This window comes from Pituophis catenifer, unplaced genomic scaffold (genome assembly GCF_029215685.1).
Source record: "Pituophis catenifer annectens isolate HBS135680 unplaced genomic scaffold, rPitCat1.0.hap2 SCAF_2, whole genome shotgun sequence".
Taxonomy (NCBI): domain Eukaryota; kingdom Metazoa; phylum Chordata; class Lepidosauria; order Squamata; family Colubridae; genus Pituophis; species Pituophis catenifer.
Window position 1 is genome coordinate 243,711,053 of NW_027256882.1, and position 27,678 is coordinate 243,738,730.

The window sequence follows — 27,678 nt, forward strand, 5'->3', positions numbered from 1 at the left end:
AACCATCACTCTTAGAACAGGTGGTGTAAAGAGAATGAACAACAATAGAGTTTATATCTTTTACATTACAAGGGTGTCAAACTGGCACCCTGCGGGTTGGATGTATCATATAGGCCACACCCACCCTGGCTCCGCAGAGGCAAAAAACATTGTAATACATCACATGATGCAATCAAGTTTGACACCTGTGTCTTACAAAGTCCAGTGACATCAGGAATAGAAGGTGTAAAAAGAAAAAAAAAACACAATACAATGGAAGCTTTGATTTAATAGAGCCTTATTTAAGATACAATGGACTGAATTGCCATTTATATGACTTCTGAGTAGCTTGGATGAGGTAGGTGGGTGGGTGGGTAGGTAGATGGATGGATGGATGGATGGACAGACGGATGGATGGATTCATTCATTCATTCATTTACCACATTATGATTATGATAAACATTATCATATATATGTTGCTATGACATGCATTTATATTTAATGCTCTTTTGTGAATAATTGATATCTAGTCCATTAAAACTAATACACTTTTGTCTTAGAACAAAACTCTGCTCACCCTTCTGTTTTGTGTGCTGTGTCCTTGTTTCTTTTTTGGCACTTTCCTTTGTTTGTATGATTTTCTTATTCACTCCCTGGATATAAATTTTCTTTTTAAAAGACTTGGTATGGGCTGTGTTAATATAAATTAGAATGTATATTAATTTATATATATTAGTACTGTGTTTCCCCAAAAATAAGACCCTGTCTTATATTTTTTTGAACCCTGAAATAAGCGTTTGTCCTTATTGCATGCGCTCAAAAGCCTGATTGGGCTTATTATCATGGGATGTCTTATTTTGGGGAAAACAGGATATGTATGTATGTATGTATGTATATATGTATGTTAGTATAAATACTAATTTATTTATTATTCCTCCTTTTTAACTCATTGCTGAATAAATGTACTTATAAAGTGTGCTTGCGTGTAGTAATTGACTCTCATGGGGAGATATGGCCAAGCAGAAACAAGCAGTAAGTACAGAGTCAAATGGCCTCTGAGGAACAGAAGGCTTGTTATAGAGTGTCTCATGCTCAGTGAAGAAATTAATAAGAAAACTACCATCTGCTGGATTCTTAAAAGCAATTAGTAACAATAGGTCACTAGGTAAATGGCAGTTGGCACATCTGTTATATGTTTTATTATCTCTGTACCCAGTTGAGTTTATCTCAGAAATGGGTTTCCAAGAAATTAATCTAAAAGACTCTGTGTAGTATTGGTCAGCTCTCTCTGTGTAGGATATGTTTTCAATCCTAATTTAACTTTCCTTTTAAATTTGTAGTTATAATTGGTTTTTTAAAAAGCTATACTAATTTCTACTTGAACAGAGGAAAAACCATGTACCATATTTTTCGGAATATAAGACCCTCTGGACTATAAGACGCACCTATGTTTTTTGGGGAAGAAAACAAGAAAAAAAATCTGCCTCTGCCTCCCAGCAATTTGCCTCCTTGCAGCAAACATCGGAGGCTGAAAATGGGGCACGCGGAGGCAACGGCAATCTCTGCAGCCTGAAACAGCTGATTATCGGGAAGCCAATCCAACCGACAATCAGCTGCTTGTGCTAATCAGGCTGTGCTGAAGCTGAAACTGAAATGGGCTGTTTGCTGTTTGCTGTAAGGAGGCAAATTGCTGGGAGGCAGAGGCCAAAGGGTGGGGGCCAGTGGGTGGGTGGGGCTACATTCAGTGTATAAGACACAACAAAATTTTTACCCTCTTTTAGGGGGGAAAAAGTGCATTTTATACTCCGAAAAATACGGTAAATCTATTTCAGCAAAAACTAAAAACTACAGTGAGTCTTGTAGAACCTTGAAACAATAACATATTCCTTATGGTAAAAGTTTTGTGAACACAAATCAGTCAGCTTCATACGATGCTGGAAGGTTATTCTCAGTTGTCAATTGTATTCAAACATGAATGTAGAGGAAAAACAAAAAGTGAATACTGAAATATGAGAAAAATAAAAGTGTTGAAAGTACAAATTGTGATAATTACATTGAAAGTTAAATGAGTGTTGAATAAATAGAAAAACCATTCACAATCTTTTATTAAATATAATACAAACATACTGGCAACACTTGACAATTCAACTTCGCATAGATCAGTAATAAGTTGAGTGAAGTCCACTGTTCTTACATTTAACATTCATGTAGCTGAGGTTTACAGCAACTCCCCACTTCCCCCCAAAAATGTCACATTACTTTGGTCTTATGGCCTATTTGCTCAGTGTAATCCATAATAACCAAGCTCCAATTATGGTAGTTCTTCAGATATAATACTTGATAAAAAATGCAAGCATTCTTTTGGAAGTTAATAGAAATTTATAAATAGGTAATTCCATTCAACTGAATGAAGAATACAAATGATTTTTGGGGGGTTCATAAGCAAATATCAGTCTCAGGGAGGGTCAGCTTGTAAGTAGGGTCAGTCCTGCTATATACTTTGATGAACAGAATAGGTCTCTCAGAAATTCGGGAATGAATGTGAATGTGGACTCTTTGGTGAATACATTAGAAAAAGATTTATCTTGATTAAATTGGTTCAACCATAAATTGATTCATATGAATAAAGAAATGTCTTAACACACGACTGATTTCATGGTTTCAGAGAGGATGACTGATTTTGAATGTGGAAGAGAGTTGTTTGGGAGTTGCTTTGAATGAATCTTGCAAAAAATGGATATAGAAGAAAAGGAAAGAAATTAACTAGAATGAAGAAAAAATGATATGAAGAAATATATCAAATAAGTTTCTAGGAACTAATTTTAACTATTTTTCTTTTTATTTCCTCGTGGCTTTCCTTGTTACTTACTATTTCTTACTCATTTTCTATGCTTTCCATTACATTGTTTACTTTACAATGGCATGAAGGGTATATAGCAGTGATGGCGAACATTTTTGGCACCAAGTGCCAAAAAGGTCGCATGGAAACTTTGCACATGCACGCTCGTCAGGGTCACACTCCAGAAAAGCTGAACTTCCAAGTTCTAGCGCATATGCACGCCTGATGATCAGCTGGCCGGCATGCATGTGCAGGCCAGTTTTCGGCACTGCCATGTATGTAAAGGATCGCGCTCTGGAAAAGCCGAACTTCCAGATTATAGCATGCATACACACCTGATGATTAGCTGGCAAAGGTGCATGTACAGGCCAGTTTTTGGCACCGTCACGTGCGCAAAGGAATCACGCTCTGGAAAAGCTGAATTTCCATGTTCTGGCGCACGTGTGCACCCGACAATCAGCTGGCCGGCGCGCATGTGCACTCTGGTTTTCGGTACTGCTGCTCCCGCGAAGGACAGCTGATCGTCATGCGTGCCAGAAACCCGGAAGACAAACAGGAAAGGCGGTGTGTGCCAGGAGACATGGTTCCATGTGCCACTTTGCTTGCCATAGGTTCGCCATCACAGGTATATACACTAGAAAGATAAAGAAAATAGTGGCAAATTGTTTCCAAATGATTACCAAGAAAACTGCATGGATATGCCCAGGTGGTCACCAGGAGTCAATTTTAAATTGTAGATATCTTTATTTTTAATTTTAAAAACATTCCTAACTGGCATAATATTCCATGTTTAGAACGTAGATATTTTGGTTAGTGGGGCAGTTATTTTAAAAAAGATAGGTTAGTTATTTTTACTTGCCTTAAAATTATTAAAACTATTTTTTTAAATGTTTCTAGGTATCCTGAATTAGCATCCATATGCAAAAGTTCAAATACCTTAATACTATATCCTGGAGCTGGAGCAACAAATTTGGAAGAAATGGATTTGAGTTCCACTAATTCCTATGCAATCATAATCATTGATGGAACATGGAGTCAAGCAAAAGATATATTTTTAAAGAACCCCCTTTTTCAAATGCCCAAGCAGGTAAGATTTAGAATTCTTATGATTACAGTTCAAGTTCTGTGTTGGAGCAGTTCTTTGCACTATTTAAAATATTTGTAATTCTTTTATTCATGCATACTTTTTCTTAAAATTAACAGGCCTCCCCCTTCCATATATATATATATATGTGCAGAGTCTTTGTATCTGATCCTTTGAAAAATGTTTGATTTAAATCAAATCCTCACATTTAAAAAGTTCATAGCGTATGCTTTGCCTCCAATTTTTTAAAAAATGGAATGTAGCTGTTTGTTTAAATACATATTTTTGGTACATCTGCCCATTCCTCAGGTAGATGAGCTGTCTTTATGTCAGTTACCCCAAATGATCTTTTTTTTTTTTTTAATTTGATTTATATGCCGCCCTTCTCCGGAGACTCAGGGCGGCTTACAATGCATTAAGCAATAGCCTTCATACTTTTGTATATTTTTACAAAGTCAGCTTATTGCCCCCACAAACTGGGTCCTCAATTTACCTACCTTAGAAAGGATGGAAGGCTGAGTCAACCTTGAGCCTGGCAAGATTCGAATTTACTAATTGCAGACAGCTGGAGTTAAATTACAATGCATTAGTCTGCTGAGCTATCCAGGCTCATTTTTTATTGGATAAGGACTTGTTCCGTTTATAGACCAGCTTCTGTATCCATGATAAGCTTATAGTGTGTATGATATTTAGATACCATAGGCATAAATATATAATCATAGGCTTGATCATGCACTTTTTCACTCTGGGATAGCAATAAAGCATTATCTGAATTGGTTTATGTGAATTAGGATAAGTTTTATTGATGTTTTGTTCTTTATGTTTTCTTACTAGTCTATCTCTAGCAATGGACATAATATATAAATAGTGGTGACAGTTAACTGAAGAAAAATATAACCAGCTAATTTATTTATATGATAAAGGAAGGCCATGGACTTGATCATTATAAGTTTAGATGTGCACATTTTATACTTGATGGCAGATGAAAGCTGCTAGCACTTTTGCTATTTGAATTGCTCTTTTAGAAAAGAGCATAATTTGCCCTTTCGTAAATGTGTTTCATGATTGATATGAAGACAGTAGTCCTACTGTGATATCGTAATAACAATTTAATGTCTTCAGCATAAAGCCTTTATTGGAATGATATTGCGTGACAGGATTAATTTTGACTTTTTTTAATAATGTTGTACCAGATTGTGTATTTTTGTGGTATTGCATTTTGGCTGATACATGTGGCAATTTTAGATTTTCATTATGTTCTTCAAATTAATGAGTGTCATAAGAGGAAGAATTGTCATTACTTTAAGGATCATGAACTAACTTCACTTCAGTCGTATTTTGACTCTTTGAGAATTCTAATTCATATAGTCTTAAGAAAAATCAGATCATTATCCAAGTTAAAAATAATCCTTCTAGTTCAGGATATATATTTGCCCTGTATTCTTATCTTCTATTAGGAACACACTAAATTAATCTTAGAATTATAGTATTAATTAGTCTTAGAAATTATAGTAACATAAAGTAAAAAAAAAACAAAAAAACATTAATTTCTCTTTCTTTCCAAAATGAGTATGAAGGTTTTTTAAATGTTAGAAATACTGGTGCAAAGGTAAAGTAAAGTAAAGTAAAGTTGTGATATGTAATAAATTATTGAATTACATTCCTTGTTGCTGGCCACAGGAGAATTGCTATAGTTCAAGTTTTTCACTCAAGCTTAGATGACTGACTCATCTTTAGTTTCCATCCTCAGCAAAAGGTCCATTGAATGATTTGGCCTAGTCACCATCTTTCAGCCCAAACCTAACAACTGCAGAGTTGTTATGGAGAAAGTTGGATAAAGAGAGTGATATCCTTGCTGCCTTAAATGCTTGAAAGAAAGACCGTAGAATGAACAAATGAGAGAAATATTAAGGAACAGTAGCTTCAACAATGCAGTTGGGTCATTCTTATTTGAGTTTTCATTCAGTAATCCACTAATACAACTAACCTCGTTTGTTTAGGACTGTAGTAATCATTGAAAAGATTGGCATGCAGGAAAATAGCAAATTGTTTGTTGCATTTCATGCTCAAATCTGAATTTTAAATACTATCAAAAACAACTGCCCAGAAAGGATTTGAATTGTCCAGAAAGGTTATGCCACTGGCTCATTGATAAGGAAGCTCTTTCATGATTATTTCAACATCTCTTAACCTGAAATAGTACCAATTTAGCCATTTCAATTGACAGCAAAACATTACTGTCTAATATAGATCATCTTTCTTTGCCTATAAATTTCTTCAATCACTATTATGTACTTTGAAGCTGAAATATTAGATATTTCATTAAATAATGAAAACAGAGAAATATGAATCATTTGCAAAGTTCCCAATAATTATATTTTTAAAATACATTTTATATATGAAAAGGAGCAATTTGCTGTTGGCAGTAAAAGTTATTGGTGTTTTTTTAGTCTGAACGGCCAATACATTTAAAGAGCATCTTCCATGTCTTGTTTCTTTTAACACAAAATATGTATTATAGCACTATAATTATTCATATTATTGCACTATTTTGTCTGTGAATTGTATGTATGCAGATATGCACATCAGGGATGAGTTCTATTTACCTTTACTACTGGTTCGCAATGGGAGCGTGCGCGCTTCTGCTCATGCGCAGATCATCCATGATGATGGGTGGGTGGGCGGGACCTCCCGCCGCTTTTACTACTGGTTTGCAAGAACCGGACTGAACCAGGAGCAACCCACCATTGATGCATATACCTTATAAACTATAATATACCTTATAAACTATAAAATAAGTTTTCATTTTCTGCCATCTTGTACATACTATAAATGTGAAGTAATTGAAGCAAGTTCTCTTTTTCTCAAATAGCTTGTGTCTATAAACAATGTCATATAAAATTTAGGATCATTGCCACAAATCTCACCAATGAAAGGAACACTGGAATGAAAAGGCATTTTTGATCTGCAAACAAGTGTCAAAATATAATCATTTTATTAATTATAGTAGCATACTAAGTATATACTTTTAGTATATACTAGAAGTAGTAATGACCATATCCTTTTCATAATAAATATTTCTATCGTTCTATGCTGTTACTTTCTATTTTATGTATTTGTTTTAATATAAAGTTTTATCTGTTGTTATGAAATAGAAGATAAGCCAGAAATAAATTTAAAGAAGTAGTAAACTGATTACTAAGTATGTTAATAAACATAATTGTCATTAATGTTATTGTTTTAAAAATTCTGATACAAAAACTTTTTTGTATCTTGACATAGATGAAATAGAGTTATTTATGATATTACATATAGAGCAGAATCTTAGAGGTAGAAGGAAGGAAGATAGTTATAGACCATCAACTCAACATCTAGGAGTCTGATTGCTGATTGACCTTGTGTCAATATAAATAAGTAAACCTAAGTACTTCAACTTACAATGTAAATAAAGCTAAAAGACTTACTTTGCTGCCTCCATTTAATCATTGAAAAACATCCAATACTCTTATTAATGCTTCTGCTCTGAAAATTTTTGTTTTCCAAACCTCAGAGCCCTAGACTAATAAACTTGGAGAAACAATTTGACATAGATAAGTCTTCTTATCTTCATGATGATGTAAATGCTATTATCACTACAGTTCTAAATAAGATGTTCAATGCAGTTTCATTTAATTTATGAGATCATCATAATTCCATAAATAAATCCCATAACTGTGTTCTCAGGCTTTCTCTCTCTCTTTCTGTCTTCTTAACCTCAGGGTCCAAATCCTAGGCATTTTTATCCCATCTTCTTGAGTTTACAGACTTTTGACTTCTCTTTCATTAGCCTTAAAGCTTTCTGCTATCTATCCTTTGCTTATGAAACAGCTCTTTATGTTGCGTATATCACAATTTTTTGTCTCACCTGGATTCTTATACCAACTCTCCACCTATGTTTACTTCCCTTTCCTCTTTTCTAGGCTTTCTACAAATTATTGTTGATATTTATATGCATTGGTTTGTGTAGTGGTAAACCAAGTTAAAAGTTAAAATACAAAACATCCATCATTAAAGTCCTCTTCACAGCAGAAGCTAAGCATCCAGTTATCTTTGATAAATGATTCTAGGTAGGCCAGCTCGGTATTTGACATAGGGCAATGGCATTATGCAGGAATCTATGTTCCAAGAATTAATAAATAATACAGACACAAAATCAGCTGAATGAAGGACAGAATCTGTACTTCTATCTTTACCCATCAACAGAGTCTGCATATTTGGCAAATAAGAAACTCTGAAAATGAAGGTAGTTGTTGCTATTACCCCGACTCATGATTGTTTGATGGATTTTAATATTGTATTATTTTTCAACATTGACTGCAAATAATTTTGATTTATCAACCCCAGAGTGGGTCTTGTGGGAAATTCAGGGGGCCTAGGAACACACTTTTAGAAAGCCTGATTTATTTTCTAAAGGAGGCAGAAATGAACTGATAAAATTATAATATAGGTAATCCTCAACTCATAACCACAATTGGGTCCAGAATTTATATCAGCAGTCATTGAAGTCATAAGTCCAGTCAGACTCAATTTTACGACAAAGTATACAGTGTCGTTAAGGAAATCATGTGATTATTAAGTGAATATTGCAGTTAAATGAATCCAGCTTCCATAATCAGTATTTTAATCAGCAAATTATATCCTGGAAGGTCTGGGCAGGCTGGTTTTAGGGAATGAGAACCTGTTCTGCTGCATTTAGCAGGCAAATGTATATGGAACACAAATTCAAAGGCCAATCAAAAGTTGCTTTTGATTTGATCTTTAGAACCTTCTTTATGAGACAAATTCCAAAATTCCACTGTTGGCAGATGTTTACTGTTATTAATGTTCTATATTAAAACATCAGTCTCAGGATTAGATTCAATCATACAGGGCAGCTGGACTAGTTTATTACAGAAAAATAGGAATCCATATCAGTAGTGGGTTTCAAATCCTGTCGCTACCAGTTCGCTCGTGGGTGTGTGCACACTTCCGTGCATGCGCAGAAGCGTCCCGGGTGGGTGGGCGGAGCCTCCTGCCACCGCTGCTCCCGGTTCACCCGATCCATGGTGAACTGGTAGCAACCCACCACTGATCCATATGTACAATGAAGTTATCTATGGAAATAGAAAATCTGCCCCTTTCATCTTCAATTCTAAGATTCAGATTATGGCCTTCATTTTTACTGCCTTTCTGAATTAATGTAATTTTGGCTACTCTTTTTAAAGACTTGAAGTTGATAATTGTTTTCCCATGTTTACAAAATGCTGCTTTCTGGCATAAAAAAGTTCTTATTTCATCATGTTCTATCCAAATATCTACAACCAAGATCTGAAGAGATGCTCTGGCTCTCTTTGAAGTTTGTGAATAGCTATTATCAGTGAAACAGAGGTGGGTCATCTCCACAGTAGTACTTATGGCCTGGGATTACTTCCACTCTCATGCCTCATGCCTTAAGACTGATATGCTTTAGGTATCTTTTTACATTTAGCCTTTCCTAACCAATAACTCATGCTGATTTTTTTTGTTTGCTTTTAATGCAAACATTAAAAGCCTTTTTACTATTTCCCCCCTCAAACAGTATAAAAATGCTTGTAGTAAGTAAATAATCATGATCTAAATTATTTCAGAAAAATATTCTGTACCTCTATAAAAAGAATGAAAATAAGCACTTCTCACACCTTAAATTATATCATAGTATTATGAAGAGGGAATTAGATCACATTTGCTAATGTGCAAACTGCCTTTAACTATCAATCCCAAATGCATTTGCACTGAATTTAATGTCACTGAATTCAGTGGAATTTATTTCCAGAAAAATATACTTAGAAGTTCAGCATTTGTGCATTTTACCTCCACCTTTTCTTTGATCTTAAAGATTTGAATAAAGTTAATGAAGATGATCAGATTTCTAATTTCCAAAAATATTTTTATAAAATACTTTTTTTAAAAAAAGACTTGAAATCATCTATTTCTAGTAAGAAATAGAAAACAAAACTTCATCTATACTTCACTATACTTCATCTAAGTAATTATACTTCACTATACTTCATCTAAGCAAAGAAAGTGAGTTCATAGATGATTTATATTTTGTTTTCTATCTTCATGGCCAAAGCTATCAAGGCAGGAGCAAAGAGTTTGAGATGAGATAAGACTTTAATCAAAATGTGGTTCTGATCTTCATATCCAAGGCTGAGAAACAAGCAGCAAAAAAATCCATGGCCATCTAAAGGCAGGAGAAAGAGACATAAGATTTAAATGCTGGAACTATTATAAATAGAAGACTTTATTATTTGATTCTACAATAGATCATTTTTGTATCTGTAGTATAAGCAATAATTTCCATTTGAGCCTGATTTTTATTATTCCATTGTTCATTTCTGAATGCTGATTTGGTTTGTAGAGAGGGCGAAACTGTTACATTTGAAACAACAGGATTTATTTATTTATTTACTTACTTTACAAGTAGTCCTTGACTTACGACCATAATTGATTCTAGAATTTTGGCTGTAAATCATTGCCAAATGATTGTAACCAATGACTGGATTCAATTTTATTTTATTTTTTATTAGTTTATAATATAAAATACAAAAGAAAATACTAAGAAAAATAGGGGAGGAAAAAGGGAAGGTGTAGAAAAAAGGGAGGAAAGAAAGAAAAGGCATTGGCTACTGACTCCCTGTGGTGCCGTAGAATAAGATAATAACATCAAACTCCCAAAGGTGCTTTTTCAAGGGGAAACTGTTGCCTCTTGAAAAACCATCTTTGGGACAACCATGATTTGTAGACTGAGAATCTCCATAGATAACATTAAATCTCAATTTTTTACTTTTACATAATAGTGTAAACTTGCCATTTCTATAACAAGCCTATGTAATCAGTAAAACCCAAAATCAAAGTTTCATTTTTTTCCACCTTAAGCACAAAGTCCAGAAGCAGTTTCCAAATAGAAACAAAAGTAATTGTGTTTTTTCTTTAACCAAAGCACTCAGTTTAGCCATCTCTGCTAACTCCATCAACTTTTGCAGGCATTGTCCATTGTGGGAATCAAAGAGATCTTCCAGTAATCTTGCTGCCCTCAATATATATAACATCAAAGTTCCATTTTCTCCCTCAATGCTGCCCTCAATATATATAACATCAAAGTTCCATTTTCTCCCTCAAGTCTTTTTCCATTAAACCCAAAAGAATGGCTGGGTGGACTGGACATTAACATTTGAACTACTATAAATCCATGTATTTGCCATACACTAAATAAATAAATAAACCCAAAAGAAAAGTTCCTGGTTTATCTTTATATTCACTTTGAGAATCTTCTGTATTAGGATATGAATACTACTCCAATATTTTTTTTGCTTTGTCACATGACCACCATAAATGATAAAAGGTCACTTCTTTACATTGCATTTCCAACTTTCATTTGAAATACCTTTATACATTCTTGACAGTGGTTGAATTCAATTTTATGACCGTTTTTACAATGATCATTCAGCAAATCATAAGGTTATTAAGTAAATCACATGGTTATAAGTCCAAAATGCCATTGAGCATTTTTTTGCCAGAAAACATCAACAAATGTTGCAAAGTGTAATCACATTTTTGTAAATGCAAGCTGGTTGCCAAGCCTCTGAAATGTGAACATTGGACCAAAGGGGTGGTGGTGCAGTCATAATTTCGAGGACAGATCTTAAGTGAGGATGGAGGACAGACTTTTTTTGTAGTAATTTTGAAAAATTAAGGAACCTGTACTTATCTAATTGCAATATGTGTGAGTTCTAGATTTTGGTTTGGATCTCACATATCTTGCTGGTAGTAATGCAATCATTTGGTCTATTTTTTACAAAGTATAGTATAGTATTTAAGGATTTAACTGTGTATTCAATATTATAGATTAATTACTCATTGTATTCAAAATATATGAAATTATATTAGATGTGTGTGTTCATATTGCATTTATTGATACCGTCTATATTATGCTTTGCAGATCACAACTTTAGCATTTGCATTCGTTCTACTAAATTGCAATTACCTAGCAAATGATAATATTTAGATTAATCAATCAACACCTCCATTGCTGTCATCTACATATGGAGGGTCTATTTGTCACCAGGGCCACTTGTTGCTTAAAATTAATATTTATGGATTAAGCAAATCTTTTGTCATTAATTTCATGATGTCATAATTTATCTATTTCTGAATAATTATAGTTTCTATTTGCATAAGTATAAAGATGCTGGCCTGGTGCATTGTGTCTTGATTACAAAATGGAATTTAGAGGGATTTTTTGTTAGATAAACACCATATTTTATTTTGTTTCTTTAATTGCTATTGGGGTGCCTTTATAGGAACATTCAATGATTGAATTTGTATGTTTGTTTGTTTGTTTACCTATCTACCTACCAACCAACCAACCAACCAGTTTAATTCTGACCATATATGTGGGAGATTATGTGCAAAAGTGATTGGTATAAGCCAGAGGTCTTCAAACTTGGCAGCTTTAAGACTTGTGGGCTTCAGCTCCCAGAATTTTCCAGCCAGTTATGGTGGCTGGTGAAATCTAGGAGTTGAAGTCCACAAGTCTTAAAGCTGCCAAGTTTGAAGACCTCTGGTATAAGCAATGAAGATATTATTGTATCAGCAGCAGCACAATATAGACAAAAAGGAGTATAAAAAGAACTTTTCACTTTATTGGAGCTATGTTTGGAAATAATTGCTGTTGTATGAGAAAAGGTAGGTTACAACTAACCTCTTGACATTTTCTCTAATCAAAAGAGACAGGAAAAGAAGTGTTCCTATAGAAAATATTTGGTGACCTTTACAGACATTTCATATTCATTCATTTTATAGGGATAAATTTTTTTCAAATTTAATAAATGCAAAGAAACCCCAATTCTTAAATTTTTTAATTAGATGTACTCTAAAGCTGAACATTTATGAAAGGTCAATATTATTTTTATTAAAATATCCTCCATTCTGTTAATAAACAAATTCTTGATCCCAGCTAATGTGAAGCAAACTGTACAGCAACAAGAATATTTACTTCCTGCTCATTTGATCACTTGTACTTAGATTCACCAAGTCATATTTTGCTCTCTCTCTCTCTCTCTCTCTCTCTCTCTCTCTCTCTCCCTCCCTCCCTCCCTCCCTCCCTCTCCCTCTCTCCCTCTCCCCCTCCCTCTCTCCTGCCTAATGGCCCAAACCATAATGTTTCTTTATTTTTTTAAAATATTTTTGATAACTGTAAATAAAAAACCCATTGACGTGCCTTTGTCATCAGTTGCTGTCTTGATTTTATTTTATATTACCTCAGTTCATGTTCTTCTAACTCTTAATAAAACACTTCTAATCATCAATACTCATTCTTTCTACCAACCCAAAGAATAAACTGCAAAATTTCAGAGCAGGTAGACCTAATTCTCCTCTTTCCTTTGCATCTTGTAACACTTTTATATTTAACTATTGTTGCATATAAACTTAGTTATTTTTTAAAGGGTACATCAGTTGTCAAAGCAGGTATTATCTGAAAAAGAAATATCATTCCAAGAAAAATATTCATCTTTATCATAAATATTTTCTCCACCAGTGACAATTATAGCATGTCCTTTTTAATTTCATTCCATATTTTAACATAATTGTTTTTAAATAACAGCATTTACATTTATAATAGTGATGCTCAAAATATTTGGTATATAGCAGCACTTAGACTTGTATGCTGCTACATAGTGATTTACAGCACTCTCTGGGTGATTTACATTGTCAGCATATTGCCTGAACTATCTGTGTCCTCATTTTACCGATATTGGAAGAGGATGGAAGACTGAGTCAATCTTGAGCCCTTTCAGGATCGAACTCCAGGCTCTGGGCAGAGTTTGCTTGCAGTACTGCATTTAACCACTGTGCCACCAGGGCTTCTTTCTCATTTATAAAGCCAACTTGGAGCTTTATGGGAATATAAGGTTTAGTGATACTTAACAGGAAAAAAAGCTAGCAAAAAAGAAAAACCAAACTTTAAAATTTCTTTCATTCTATAATGAATTATCTTCCAGAATTGTTAGGCTTCCCTACATTGCTATAAGTATGAAAGAATGATAGGGATGCAGTGGCTCAGTGGCTAAGATGCTGAGTTTGTCGATCGAAAGATCGGCAGTTCAGTGGTTCGAATCCCTAGTTCCATGTAATGGGGTGAACTCCCATTACTTGTCCCAGCTTCTGCCAACCTAGCAGTTCGAAAGCACATAAAAAATGCAAGTAGAAAAATAGGGACCACTTTGGGGGAAGCATTCCGTGCGCCTTTGGCATTTACTTATGCCGGCCACATGACCACGGAGACGTCTTTGGACAGCACTGGCTCTTTGGCTTTGAAATGGAGATGAGCACGGCCCCCTAGAGTCAGGAACGACTAGGACATATGTGCGAGGGGAACCTTTATCTTTATGAAAGAATGATCTTCCTGATTATTGTCTTTCTATTATTTTTTACAAAACGCCTTATCTATTGTGGTAATCAATTTTGGAGTAATACACCCTGTATATATTGTTAGGAATTTGCACTTGTTTTGAGCTCCTTTTCCCATTAGCTTCTCCTATCTTTGGATTCTATTTGGCATGGCTCAGGTTATTAAGATCCACTATATTAAAACCAAGATACCTGCCTGACGATAGTTCAATTTGTTTTCTTTTAACCAAATAAATTTCCATTACACAGTTGCTTTCCCAAAATTCTTCACATTCCCATTTCCTCAAGCAAGTCTTCCCTGTTGATTAATATCAAGTCAAGAATGGCTGATCCTCTTGTGCCTTCTTTTATCTTTGAAAGAGAAAATTGTCAGGAAAAAAGTCAGGAATTTCCTGAAAAGATGAGATTGAAAGAATTTAACTCCAAGCAGGCCTCAGGATAATTAAAGTTTACTATCACTTTGTGCCTTTTAGAAGGTATTTTGCTATAGCAAATGTAGTAGTAACATCATTAATTTGAAAGCGTGAACACACAAATGGAGAAAGTACTGTCATAATTGATTGAACAAAGCAAAACAGAAGAATGACAGCATTTAGCTATGCAGATAGATAGATAGATAGATAGATAGATAGATAGATAGATAGATAGATAGATAGATATACACATACATAAAGTGACAATACAAGAAATGTCAACATTCAACTGAGAAACATGCATACTGAACAGAATTGCTTGTTCTTTCTTTTAGCTGTCAGGAGCATCTCCTTGTCAAAGGTGACAGTGAATATGGTATATTCGCTGATATATATGCAGCTTTCTTTTCCAGGAATCAACTCTATGCTGAAGTTCATCCCAGAGAAGACTTCCAACTGTTATATGCTATACTATTGCAATTATTCATATTTCTAGTTAAGAATATTTATCATTTATGTTTATCGGCTACCAAAAGTTTATATTAAACAATAGCAGCTCGTATATCAAACATTCTGCTGTTGTGGCTCACCTTGAAGCTGACAAAACACTTCTAAAAGAAACAGATAACACTCTTGAGCTGGGCTCTATCAGGAAATAATAAAGTAGCTAACTAAAAGGAAAAGCTAGCAGGGAGAAAGATGAAGAAAAGCCAAGAGGCTTGCTGTAGAAATCAAAGACTTTAATAAACCATAGTATGTTCAGGAATACAGAAGAGAGTCTGTTTTATTCATGAAAGCACAGATCGAATTGGGGCATACCATTGATTCCTCTGCCATTACCATAGTTATCTGCAATGAGGGTACAGTATATACTGTAATTTGCATTGTTTGTTTCCAAAATTCCTTGGAAAAAGCATTGATATCAATAAAGGCAATGATTCCATACTAGAGAATTGCTAGGATTTCATGCAAAGATTTTGAAGTGCATTTCATGATCTATCTAAAAGAGCAATGGACAATTAAGTTCACAAGCTAAAGCAAGGACTCTCTAGATTTCATGCATATAAATTTGATTTTCAATTATTTATCAGGGAGATAGGTAGAATGATTTGTCTCTGACCAGTTTTAAAAAAAGTGAAAGATGAGTTGGTGAGACAAGGTAACCCAGAGAATTTTTAGACAAGCTGTTTCAATGTTGTGAACTAATTGATAACTCTTTGGAAGAGTTGAAGCATGGAAGAATGGCAAGGGAAGAAGATTTTATAGCCTCTTTTGAAACAATAAAAAGATCCCTTTATCCAACATAGAAATGGCTTGTGTTTAAATTTCTGTTACCCCTCTAGCACTATATTGTGCTACTAAAGTTCATGCCTCTGGAGTAGTTGCAAAATGCACAAACTGTGGATCCACAGCTACATAGGAAGTTCAATTCGCTTGAAGGTTCTGGCTTTGGAAAACTTTATAGGGTCTGACCCCCCAAGAGCTTGCCATGGGTCTCAGACCATTAAGAAGGCCTCAAACAGCCAACAACAGGAATATATATTCCTGTTATTCTTCATTCAAACTTAGCCTTGGAGGCATAATTTATAGAGTAAGAGGACACAGCAATTTAATAGATGATGGCACAGTACAAAAGTTAGGACACTAAAAAAAACCAATTGTGGAAACATTTTATGGGCAAGTGCTGAAAGCAGTCTTATTTTACAATGCACTATATCTTTGCAACCCGAAATAAGAATTACCGTATTTTTGGAGTATAAGACACTCCGGACTATAAGACGCACCTACGTTTTTTGGGGAGGAAAACAAGAAAAAAAATCTGCCCCTGCCTACCAACAATTTGCATCCTTGCAGCAAACAGCAAACAGCCTGCTTTAGCTTCATTTTCATTTTCAGCACAGCCTGATTAGCACAAGAAAAAAAATCTGCCTCTGCCTCCCAGCAATTTGCCTCCTTGCAGCAAATGGGGCGCGCAGCAATAGGCAATGGCAATCCCTGCAGCCTGAAACAGCTGAGGTTGGGAGGCTGATCCAACCGACAATCAACTGCTTGTGCTAATCAGGCTGTGCTGAAGCTGAAACGGACTGTTTGCTGTTTGATGCAAGGAGGCAAATTGCTTGGAGGCAGAGGCCAAAGGGTGTGGGTCAGCAGGTGGGTGGGGCACCTTTCAGTGTCTAAGACACACTCAAATTTTCACCCTCTTTTGGGGGGGGGGGGAAGTGTGTCTTATACTCCGAAAAATATGGTACATAGAATTCTAAGCAGTGTATGTTACTTCTTATTTGCATGGGGCCTTGCAAATAAGAAGTGCAATGTTTTCACTGTCATTGTTGCTCTATGCCTGCTGAACTCATTGACTCTTCTTTATTGCCAGAAAAATACTTAAACTTTGTGGATGTGTTGTTTCCTTGTGAGACATGTGACTGTACCATCAATTTGAAGCCAGGAGTCCAAATTAATAGCCAAGAGGCAGTATACCATGTTTACTCTCTATTTCGAACCTGAGGGAATTTCTGGATGACAGTTTAAAGGAAGGACTTAACTCAAAAGCAAGTAACATTCCAGGAATTGAAAGTCCCTTTCTTTTCACAGCTGCTATTCAAACACTCAGATTATTCCTGCCAATTTATAGTACAAACGGATGCAACAGACCATGGTATATAAATTGTTCTCACAGAAGAGAAAGAATGGGGAAATAATCTCTTGCTGTGTGCATTCTATTCCATGTTGCTTCTGCCAACTAAATGGAGCTATGATATTTTCACTAAATAGACATTCCAGCAACTGAGGTACTTCCTACCTGTACCTCCAGTACAAGTAGTCCTTAATGACCATTCACTTAGCATATGACAGACATGCTGTTTACAATCCATTTTGAAGTTATGGGCGCTACAGATCCACAATGTTCATTCACCTTTAGGACCAACTGCAGGACACTACATCTCCCTACCTCTATCCCCTCTATCCCTCCCACCCTCCAGATCCCAGCAGATCGTGGGCCTATTTCCCACATGTCAATCATCCATCACACATTTACCTTTTGAAGATCTCCAGTCTTCATGTTGGGGAAGAAGGGCAGGCCACACATCCCTGGACTGCATGGTTGCCAGAAGGTGAAGTGAACACCATTTTCAGCATGCCCATGATTCTTTCTGGTCATGCCAAAATAATGGCTGCTTCCATGAGGCTGCTGCATGGATCCCTGGGTGAACTACTCCTTTTTGCTTACCTAATGTGGTCTGCACAGTGCTGCAGAAAAGCTTGGGAGCTCTGAAGATCTTCAAAATGTAAGTGCATGATAGGTGACAGTTTATGGGAAGGACTGTGGGGGCTCGGTAGGGAAGAGGCCTGCAATGACTCAGTGGAGCAGGAAGCAGAGCATGGAGTATCTTTTTTTTTTTTGCTTTAATTTATATGCCGCCCTTCTCCGGAGACTCAGGGTGGCTTACAATGCGTTAAGCAATAGCCTTCATACTTCTGTATATTTATACAAAGTCATCTTATTGCCCCCACAATCTGGGTCCTCATTTCACCTACTTTTGAAAGGATGGAAGGCTGAGTCAACCTTGAGCCTGGTGAGATTTGAACTTGCAGTAATTGCAAGCTGCAGATGTTAATAACAGTGCTTTAGTCCACTGTACTACAGGCTCTTTATCTTAGTGGGTGGGGGAGGCCTGGAGCAGATGGGGGAGGCCTGGAACAGATGGGCCTGGGCCTGGGCTAAGATTCCCAGCCCCTCCCCCCCATTGGAAGCATTGTCTGCTTAATAACACATTATTTAATGACTAACTGACTCTGGCAACTGCCTGGACAAGTCCTTGAAGTTTTCTTGACTAGATTTTCTGAGGTGGTTTGCCATTGCCTAGTTCCTAGGACTGAGGGAGAATGACTGGCCCAAGGTCACTCAGCCGGTCTTGTGCTAAAGTGGGACTACAGTTTATAATCTCCTGCTTTCTAGTCTGTTGCCTTAACCAGTAAACCAAATTGTCTCTCTTCCAATTATTAGACATTAAAATTTAAACATTGGAAATTGTACTATCATGTCCTTGATCCTTGCTTTCGGCAGAGCATATTTCACATATATTTTAATTCTTCATATTAAGGAATGACCTACTATTATTTTTCTCTTCATTATTATATAGGACACAATTGTATCACATTTCTCTTTGGGGATTCTCCATTTTATCACATGCTTTGCAAATATCTCATCTCTTAATCCTCATAGTCTGTTTCGGTGTCAGAACTTGAAAATTGTGAGTTCCAGCAGCATACAATATCTTGTCCAGATTTAATTTCAGTGTATGATTAGTCAACTAGATTGTCAGCATTTCCAGATACCAATTGAGTTTATTTACACTAAAGCAGCTGACTGGGCAATATACTTAAATAGTTATCATCTATACAGCCCAAAATATGCTGGGACTATGTTTCATTTTTTTTTAATTTTTATTGAAAATTATTAAAAATTACAGAAAAAAAAATAGCAATATGGATAGAATTGCAGAGAGTGATATAATACATATAGAGTTTTAAAGCATCAATTTTCACCTAGAATAGTACAAACCTCCATTAAACCAAATCATCAAAAAAAGAAAAGATTATCCAGAAGAAAGAATTATCAGCTGCCATGCAATATTCCTATAAATATTTACCCACAGTCACACTAAGATTATTATTTTACATTCTTCTTAAGATTTCTTTTTTGCAGCCAAGCATACCACAGGTCCCAACTCATATATAGCCCCGATTCTTGTCTATCTCGCAAAAGTTGGGTAAGCTTGTCTGCCTCTGCACAGTCCATGATCTTTGCGGTTAACATAGCCTCCGATGGGATATTTTTGGATTTCCATTCTTGCGCAAACGAGATCCTGGCTGCAATAATGATGTGGAGAGCGAGATACCAATTAGATTTGTTTAAGTTCTCTGGTTTCATGCCTAGTAAAAACATTTCTGGGTTCAATTTTATCCTACATCCTATGATTTCTAAAATCCATTTTTGAATTCTGGTCCAATATTCTCTTACTCGCAGACAGGTCCACCAGATATGAAAATAAGTTCCCATAGCGGCGTTACATTTCCAACAAACCAGGGAGGTTTCCGGGAACATCTTTGATAATCTAGCCGGAGGTGCTATCTATACAGCATTTTATATGTATTTTCTTTATAGGAAACCAACATTGTTAGTTTTAGGGTTTTCCCCCAAATTTCTTCCCATTTTTCAAGCTCTATCGAATATCCCAAATTTCTCCCCCAGGCAATCATTGAATCTTTGATAACCTCCTCTCCGATCCAATCCATTAAGAGGAATTGATACAGTTTGGATAATACCTTCTCATCCTTCCCCAACAAGATCTTATCAAGTTCTTGTAGGGAATTATAAATTCCTCCTTGTTTTTGTCCTGGATTGGATCTGATTGTATGTCCACCAATCTAACTCATAGCCTAATTCCACCAGCGTATTTCGAGGTTTTACTTTGCCTAAAGGATCCAACAGAACTTGGTAAATTAATGGTTTATTTCTGTTATGTTTCAGTCAGGATATTTTGAGCAACAATCTTCAATTAGCTAAGTATTTAGGTAGCCAGTTAAATTACTGTAATCAGCCAATTAGTGAATATATTAAAACTATATATTTTGTATATCATTTATTAATCAAGCTGACATACCTAAACCTTCTTCTTTAATATATGTTAGCCTTAAAGCTAAGTGACATCATAGGTTTATCATAATAACCAACAGCTTGGTGATTGCCTAGCCCTGGAGTAATCTTACTAATATAGTATTTGTTCACCCAGGGCTCCTATACCTGAATTGCAAAAAAAGAAAAGCTGATTACTAAATGGCAGCATAGTGCTTTTGTTCCTATCTAGTTGTTATATGGATTTATGTAGCCCAGATATGATAGCCCTAGGTCAGCTTTTAGCTAGGATTGAGTTTACAAAATAAACTTAATATAAGAGCACCATAAATGCACACACAAAGCAAATTGTGTTATTGTCATTCTCCAATAACAAACCGTATTATCATTCCATATAGCCCAAATCAATCCCCAGAAAATACCTGATGTTTGAAGTAATGAACCTATGTAATTTCTGATGCTGGTTTACAAAGTCAAGGCACGGGTGAACTGTGTAATCCAAATCATATATTCTCCTCAGCAGTTCTTATTTTTACTCAGTGTATTAGTATTCAGAAGGAAAACTGTTTTTGTTTTCTTCCCAGAAAAGCATCACCTTGCTATCAAGATTGAAAACTTAACTTATAAGGACAGGCAACATTACAAGAAGAGGCCTATACACTAAGTTATGCATATTATCACTTGGCCTTTTCTATTTCTGCATCAACTCTATACTATCTGATATAAAGTTGACTCTAATTAGATTCTGTATGTAGAGCCTAGCAAATAGTACCATAGCTTTTTTGAGGATCCTTCACCGTAATAATAAATACAATAGGATAAGAGAGCTTATTTCTTTATTATTTCCCTGTTTCATTCATATTCATATGATCTCTGCAAAATTGTTTATATGTGGAAAACATAGTCTTCTATACAAATTCAAAATTTCCATTGCTTGAATCTGAGTTTTCTCAGTCTTTTCCATTTATTACTAACACTGCCATAAATACTTGGAAAATTTGCAACATCTTCACTGGGCAAGTGTCACATTTTATCAGCTTTATTTATTTTTCTACCTTTTTTCCTCTGTTGGCAAAGATTTTATCTCTTCATGCTGTCACTAAATTAATTTTTCCTTTACAAAAATCAAAATGATTTTCTGAGAGCAGTTACAAATTGTTTTGCTGGCTATTAGCTAGATATACCTAAAGCTGCTGATGGCTAATATCACATCAGTCAACTATAAACAATCCAATAAGCCCAAGTACCACCTTGCTTTTCATAAATTGAACTGAATATCAGAAGTTTGCTTATGTCACCAATCACATATTAAATTTCCACCATATTGATCACAGATCCTGTTTCAGAGCTAAGTAAGTTGAAGTCTTTGACACACTTTATTTATTTATTTATTTATTTATTTATTTATTTATTTATTTATTTATTTATTAGTTTGATTTATATATGCCGCCCTTCTCCAGAGACTCAGGGCGGCTTACAATGCATTAAGCAATAGCCTTCATACTTTTGTATATACCTGCTTAGTAGGGCTTTTTGCCCCCCCCCCTCCCGAGCGGTGTTCTATTTTATACAAAATCAGCTTTTTGCCCCCACAAACCGGGTTTTCATTTTACCTATCTCAAAAGGATGGAAGGCTGAGTCAACCTTGAACCTGGTGAGAATTGAACTCGCAGTAATTGCAGGCAGCTGGCAGCTAAGTACTACTTTAACAGCAGCAGTTTAGTCCACTGCGCCACCAGGCTCACTTTGAAGTTCCATAAACACTGGCCAGTGCTGAATGGCAATTAATTCGAAAATCTGGAGAGCCAAGGTTTGCCTACCTCTGGATTCAGTTACAGTCATGTTGCTCAACTTGACTCTCAATGACTACATGGTGAAATGCTTACCATCTTCACCTGATTCCAGAAATCGCTCTTCCAAGGATATTCCAGTAATCTCATAGAATCATAGGGCTGGAAGGAACCTTGGAAGTCTTCCAGTGCAAACCCCTACCCAAGGCAGGAAGTTTATGTCCTTTTATGTATTGTCATCTTGTTGTATTTCCATCAATCTTGTCAAGCTTGATAATTATTTTCTACTTTTATCTATTTGCTATTCAATGGAGTAATCAGGAAGTTTATGTCCTTAGGTTATTCTTAGTAATGGTCTCCAGATCCATAATTCAAAGGAACCAATCTTCTCTCTCTCTCTCTCTCTCTCTCTCTCTCTCTCTCCCTCCCTCCCTCCCTCCCTCCCTCCCTCCCTCCCTCTCTCTCTCTCTCTCTCTCTCTCTCTCTCTCTCTCTCTCTCTTGCAGAATCCCGATTTCACAACCATACATTACCAGACTTTAACAATTCTGATTATCTTTGTGAATGAAATGTCCTCATCTCCACACCTTGGTCTGAGTATGTCATTAGAGTCATCTGTAGGACTAATTTCATCATATGCTCCACCTTTATCTGTTTTTCACTCCAAGGAAACAGAACAGCATAGCATCTTTACTTTTTCTCAGTCAACAGTAATATAACCTGATCATGCAGGTTGACATTGCCATTTTTGTCGTAATATGTACGACAATGTACAGGCATTGACCTGTAGTTTAGTCTTCTGAATGCCTTTCTTTGTTTTCAATCTCCCGTATTATTTTCTGGTGCCATTTCTGCTAACACTGCTATTCTAATAATATATTTACTATATAAATTAAACAGATGTAGAGACAATATACATTCTTGTGACCTTCTATATTCCGAATTCTCTGTTTCTCCAAATTCTGTTCTTGTGTTAGCTTTTTGTTTGCTGTAAAGATTCTGGATTGAATAATTGGGTATCAGGGCAGCCTATTAGCTTTAAAATATTCTCAATACTGGCAAAATCTATGTAATGAGAGGCTTTCCTATATTCAATAATGCAAAGGCAACCTACCCCCTCCTTCTTGCTCTTTCTCTTATCTATTTTGTATTATCTATATAAATCTCATATTCAGCAGTCTCTTCTGAAATCTTCCTGTTCATTTAGCACAGCTCTAATTGGCAAGAAAAACTTTACTTGCATAAGGAATTAGTGCAAATGTAAATTTACACATTCTTTTTTATATCTGTTCTCCAGAATTTGATATATACACTGTTTTTTCCATTTCTAGGCCAGACAATTTTTATTCCATAATTTTATTCTATAATTTTGACATAAGAGTTTTTAAAACTTTAACTATTTCTTCTGAAGTTTTATGTAGTTCAGTCTGAATGTCATTTGTGCCTGCTATTTTTCCTCTATCAAACATTGTTGATTGCTTATTGTACCCAAGTTTCTTGGGGAAGAGGTTCCTAAATCTATTCTGTTTCAACAAATAGTTGTCATTCAAAGGATTCGATATATATATATATATATATATATATATATATATATATATATATATATATATATTCACATATATATATATATATATTTCTTTTCTTTGCCTTTATCAGATCTATTCTTTGATTACTCCTTAAAATTCCTTCATTGGCTGGAAGTTATCTTGTAATTTCTTTCATCTTATTTCAAAAGCTCTTGTTTTCCTTTGTTTATTGAGACATTTTTCCTCATCCTTCCTTTATGCTGAAAGTATATATTCAGTTATCATGTATCCTTCTTGTTGCCCAAGGCTTTCATCCACTCCTTTCTTGCTTATCATGATACCTTTGATTGAAAGCCACAATCTTTTCCTCTTTGAAATTCTTCCAAATAAGAACAAAAGAGATGACATTGTTTTTCAGGTTGTGCACCTCTCTTGTGAAACACTTTATTTTTAAAATTTGTATAGAACCATCCCCTACAGGGTGATCCACATAGAATTCTTCCATTAGGTAAAATTTTGAAAAATATGGGAATCACTAATACAAGGATTGTATTATTTTTGGTTTTTTGTGTTTGTAAATCCTATATCTATTAAGTTGTTGTGAATCAGTATGGGGCCAACATCTTATAAATATCATTAAATAATTACCTGAGAATATTTTTTGCACTTGTTTTTACAGCATCTTACCACTTTTCATAATTCTTCAAGTTTATTTTCTCAGAATTTAAACATATTAAAAGTATTGCTTATATTTTATTTCATGTTTATATTATACAAAGTCCACCTTGCTGGTACAACCACTCATTAGTTTGTGGAGGTGTTTAACACCAATGGCCTGTTCTACTATGTATTCTTAAAAGTGTCATAACTTACTGTACTGCATTTCATTTTCTATTTCCTATTATTTATTCTTTTTCATTTTGATATCCATAAAATAAGGGCATCTGTAGAATCTGCTGTGCATACATCTAGGTTGAAAGCAGAACATGGGATTTGGTGTATACATGTCCTGAACTTACATTTTATGTGGACTACAGCCATTCCAAACGTTTTATTCCAGGTTTATCCAACTTTTCCATTTTCATCATTGCAGGTATTATATCCTTTGTTGATATTCCATTTTGAACTTCTTGCAGTTTGTCACATAATTCCCTATTGGGTTTGTAGTAGATTGCATAATAGTGATTTTTATTGAATATTAAGTCTACTAAATATGAGTCCAAATTGATTAATTATATTCAATAAACTCAATTTTTTTTCTTTTGAGTCCTTGCAGAACTGTGAAAATCACAGTTGATGCCATATAATATTTTATATTTTATAAAATTGAAATGTAATTATCCTGTGGGAAAAAATAATTCTGTAAAGGTTGAGAACATTCTGTAGCAACTAAATTAATGTGAAATGGCTATTTAAATGGAAAATAGAAAATTGTAAGGTTAGGGAAAAATTGAAATTCTGAACAGAACTCTTTATTTTAGAAGGAAGGTCTACACTGTAATTCTTCTATTCCAGGTACAGCAACTGTTTCTGAGGACAATAAGCAAGAGACTTCCTCTTGCAGCATAGCTAGGCTTAAACTAACAAACTCCAGCCAGCCTTGTGATATGGTTTATGACAGCAGAGCATTGAGCATTCCTCTCCTTTTTATCTACTTCTAGCCTATAAATTGTGGTTCTCATCTGGATTTCACCTTTGCTGTCACCAAGTTAAAATATGCAGTTGTATCTTTAATGGGTACTCTGAGTTTTTCAGATTGCGATTGATTGGTCTTACAGAGTGTTTATATGTATGCATATGTGTTTATGCATGATCTTTTTTCTTGCATAGTTCAGGAGATATCCAGTACCATTAACAAATAAATAAAAGAAATGAAAATGTAGAGAATTAGTAGCCTTCCAAACACTTCAGTGAGGAGATAAATTGCTTTTGTCTTGGAGTGTTTTTGATATTTACAGTTAATTTAAGGTAAACGGTATTTGCAACGTAGATAATTACATTTCTTTCTTCACTTCGTGACAGAGTCTTGAAATACTTATTCTGCTCAGTGTCTTGCAGCATTTTTCTTTTCCATTAATTATTAAAAGAATAGCACTGCATAAAATATTGATCGGTTGCCTGACATTCATTTCAGAACTATACACAGAGCAAAAAGGTAATACAAGTCTTTTCAAGAGCTCTCTCTCCTCTGTTTTTGTAGTATATGAACAGAGACTTAAAATGTTTATTTTACTACCTTGGTATTTTAACATTCTCAAATACAACAGCTATTCAGCTTAATTCTTTTCTAATAGCAATATTTCTTATTAAAATTAGCATTTTATAAGCTAAAATTTGCAGATGTCTTAAAATGAGACAGTTTGAATGGCAGTTGGTGTCCCAGAAATATGCAGACTAAATTATTGACAGAATATTGAGAGTCTAGTTTTCCACATGGAAATTGTGAAAGTGCTTTTCTTTTTTCTCTCTTATTTTATATAGATATTTCAATTGCAAGACTTAAATAGCCTACTTTAGAAAGTGCAGCATGCCCTAGAGGCAAAGTCATACAGTACAATAATCTAACCTTTAAAATAAATCCCTTGAGTCAAACTCAGTTCTTGGTGGCCACAGATACTTCACATGCTTGTTTTCTTGGCAACAACATAGATGTGGTTTGCCAAGTTGTTATTTTCTGTTATGGTTTTTTTTCATTTCCCAGTCTCAGCTATAGTTAAAAATATATGATACATAAAGCAATTTCTATGTATCTCTCACTGTTAAAACAACATTAATGGTTTTGTAATTTCTTATAGCATTGGCAAAAAGTGTAAGGCCAAATAAAAAAAGAAAAAAAGAGAGAGGCCATTCTTGACATATGCTATAACATCTCTTTGCTATTAAAAATTCACATTTCCATAACCTTTAACAGGGTGAAGTGCTGTATCATAAGACATTCTATAAGTGCCCATTTGAGTATGTCAAATGGGCACTTACAGAATGCATCCCAAATCCAAGACTCATGATTCTCATAGAATTTAAATTGGGCATATAAATGAGCCTATGACAAAATTCACAATATTATAAAATGCCTGGTTTATTTAGATGTAAATCACTAACAGGATATAAGTAATTTTAATTATTTGTACTTGTTTGTGTGTGTGTGTTTGTGTATTTTATGGGGCATTTTTTGTCATTTTGTAAAAATAACTTCTACCAATAACTAGAGATGTGCAGTGCAATGAGATAAAGAAGAATTGAAGAGAAATCAAGTCTGACAATAATATTTGATTGAACTAAAGACTAAACTATTAGCAGTAAAAGGAAAGAATATAAAGTTGGTTTATTTGATCAAAGCTAAAATAAGACATTTTTTTCCTAATGGCAACCCATTCTGAAGATCTTGCAGAATCAGGATTGAAAATATGTTTTTGCTAATAGATAGGGGATGGGATATCGGATGAAGAGATTTCTGTTAACCTTTTAGGTAGTGAAAAATTATTAAATTTGTTTATAAGTGTTATGATGAAGGTAGGAAGTCACTTTTTTATATTACTTCTTTTTTCCTGTATTATTTATTATTTGTTTCTGTTCTACTCTTTCTCTACTTTTGTACTAGCTTTTACTATTGTAATTAAATTTCCTAATAAAATACTAAAAATAAAAATTATATTTAAAATGAGTTATAAATAAGTGTTTCATGTACACTTAAACACTTACTTTGCCTTGGTCTGCAAACCATTACAAAACCCAAATTTCTAAAACTATGCATATGCATATATGTGTACATGTGTGCCACATGCATAATTTGTGGATAACCATGCTGTGTGTGTGTGTGTGTGTGTGTGAGAGAGAGAGAGAGAGAGAGAGAGAGAGAGAGAGTGTGCAAGTTTTGATGTATTCGGGTCTTTTCCCGTGTAAGATTTAGAGTATATTGGCGACGTTACAACGAGGTCCCACT

The 27,678-nt window shown here is 34.8% G+C and overlaps 1 protein-coding gene across 1 annotated transcript in view; it reads left to right on the forward strand.

Moving 5' to 3' along the window:
- The window catches only part of DTWD2 (DTW domain containing 2), a 78,143-nt gene that overhangs the window by 37,394 nt on the left and 13,071 nt on the right, over window positions 1-27,678 (forward strand). The window contains exon 4 of the mRNA XM_070935715.1: window positions 3,716-3,905. Within this exon, the coding sequence (XP_070791816.1) occupies window positions 3,716-3,905 (190 nt within the window). The remainder of the gene's footprint in view (window positions 1-3,715; window positions 3,906-27,678) is intronic.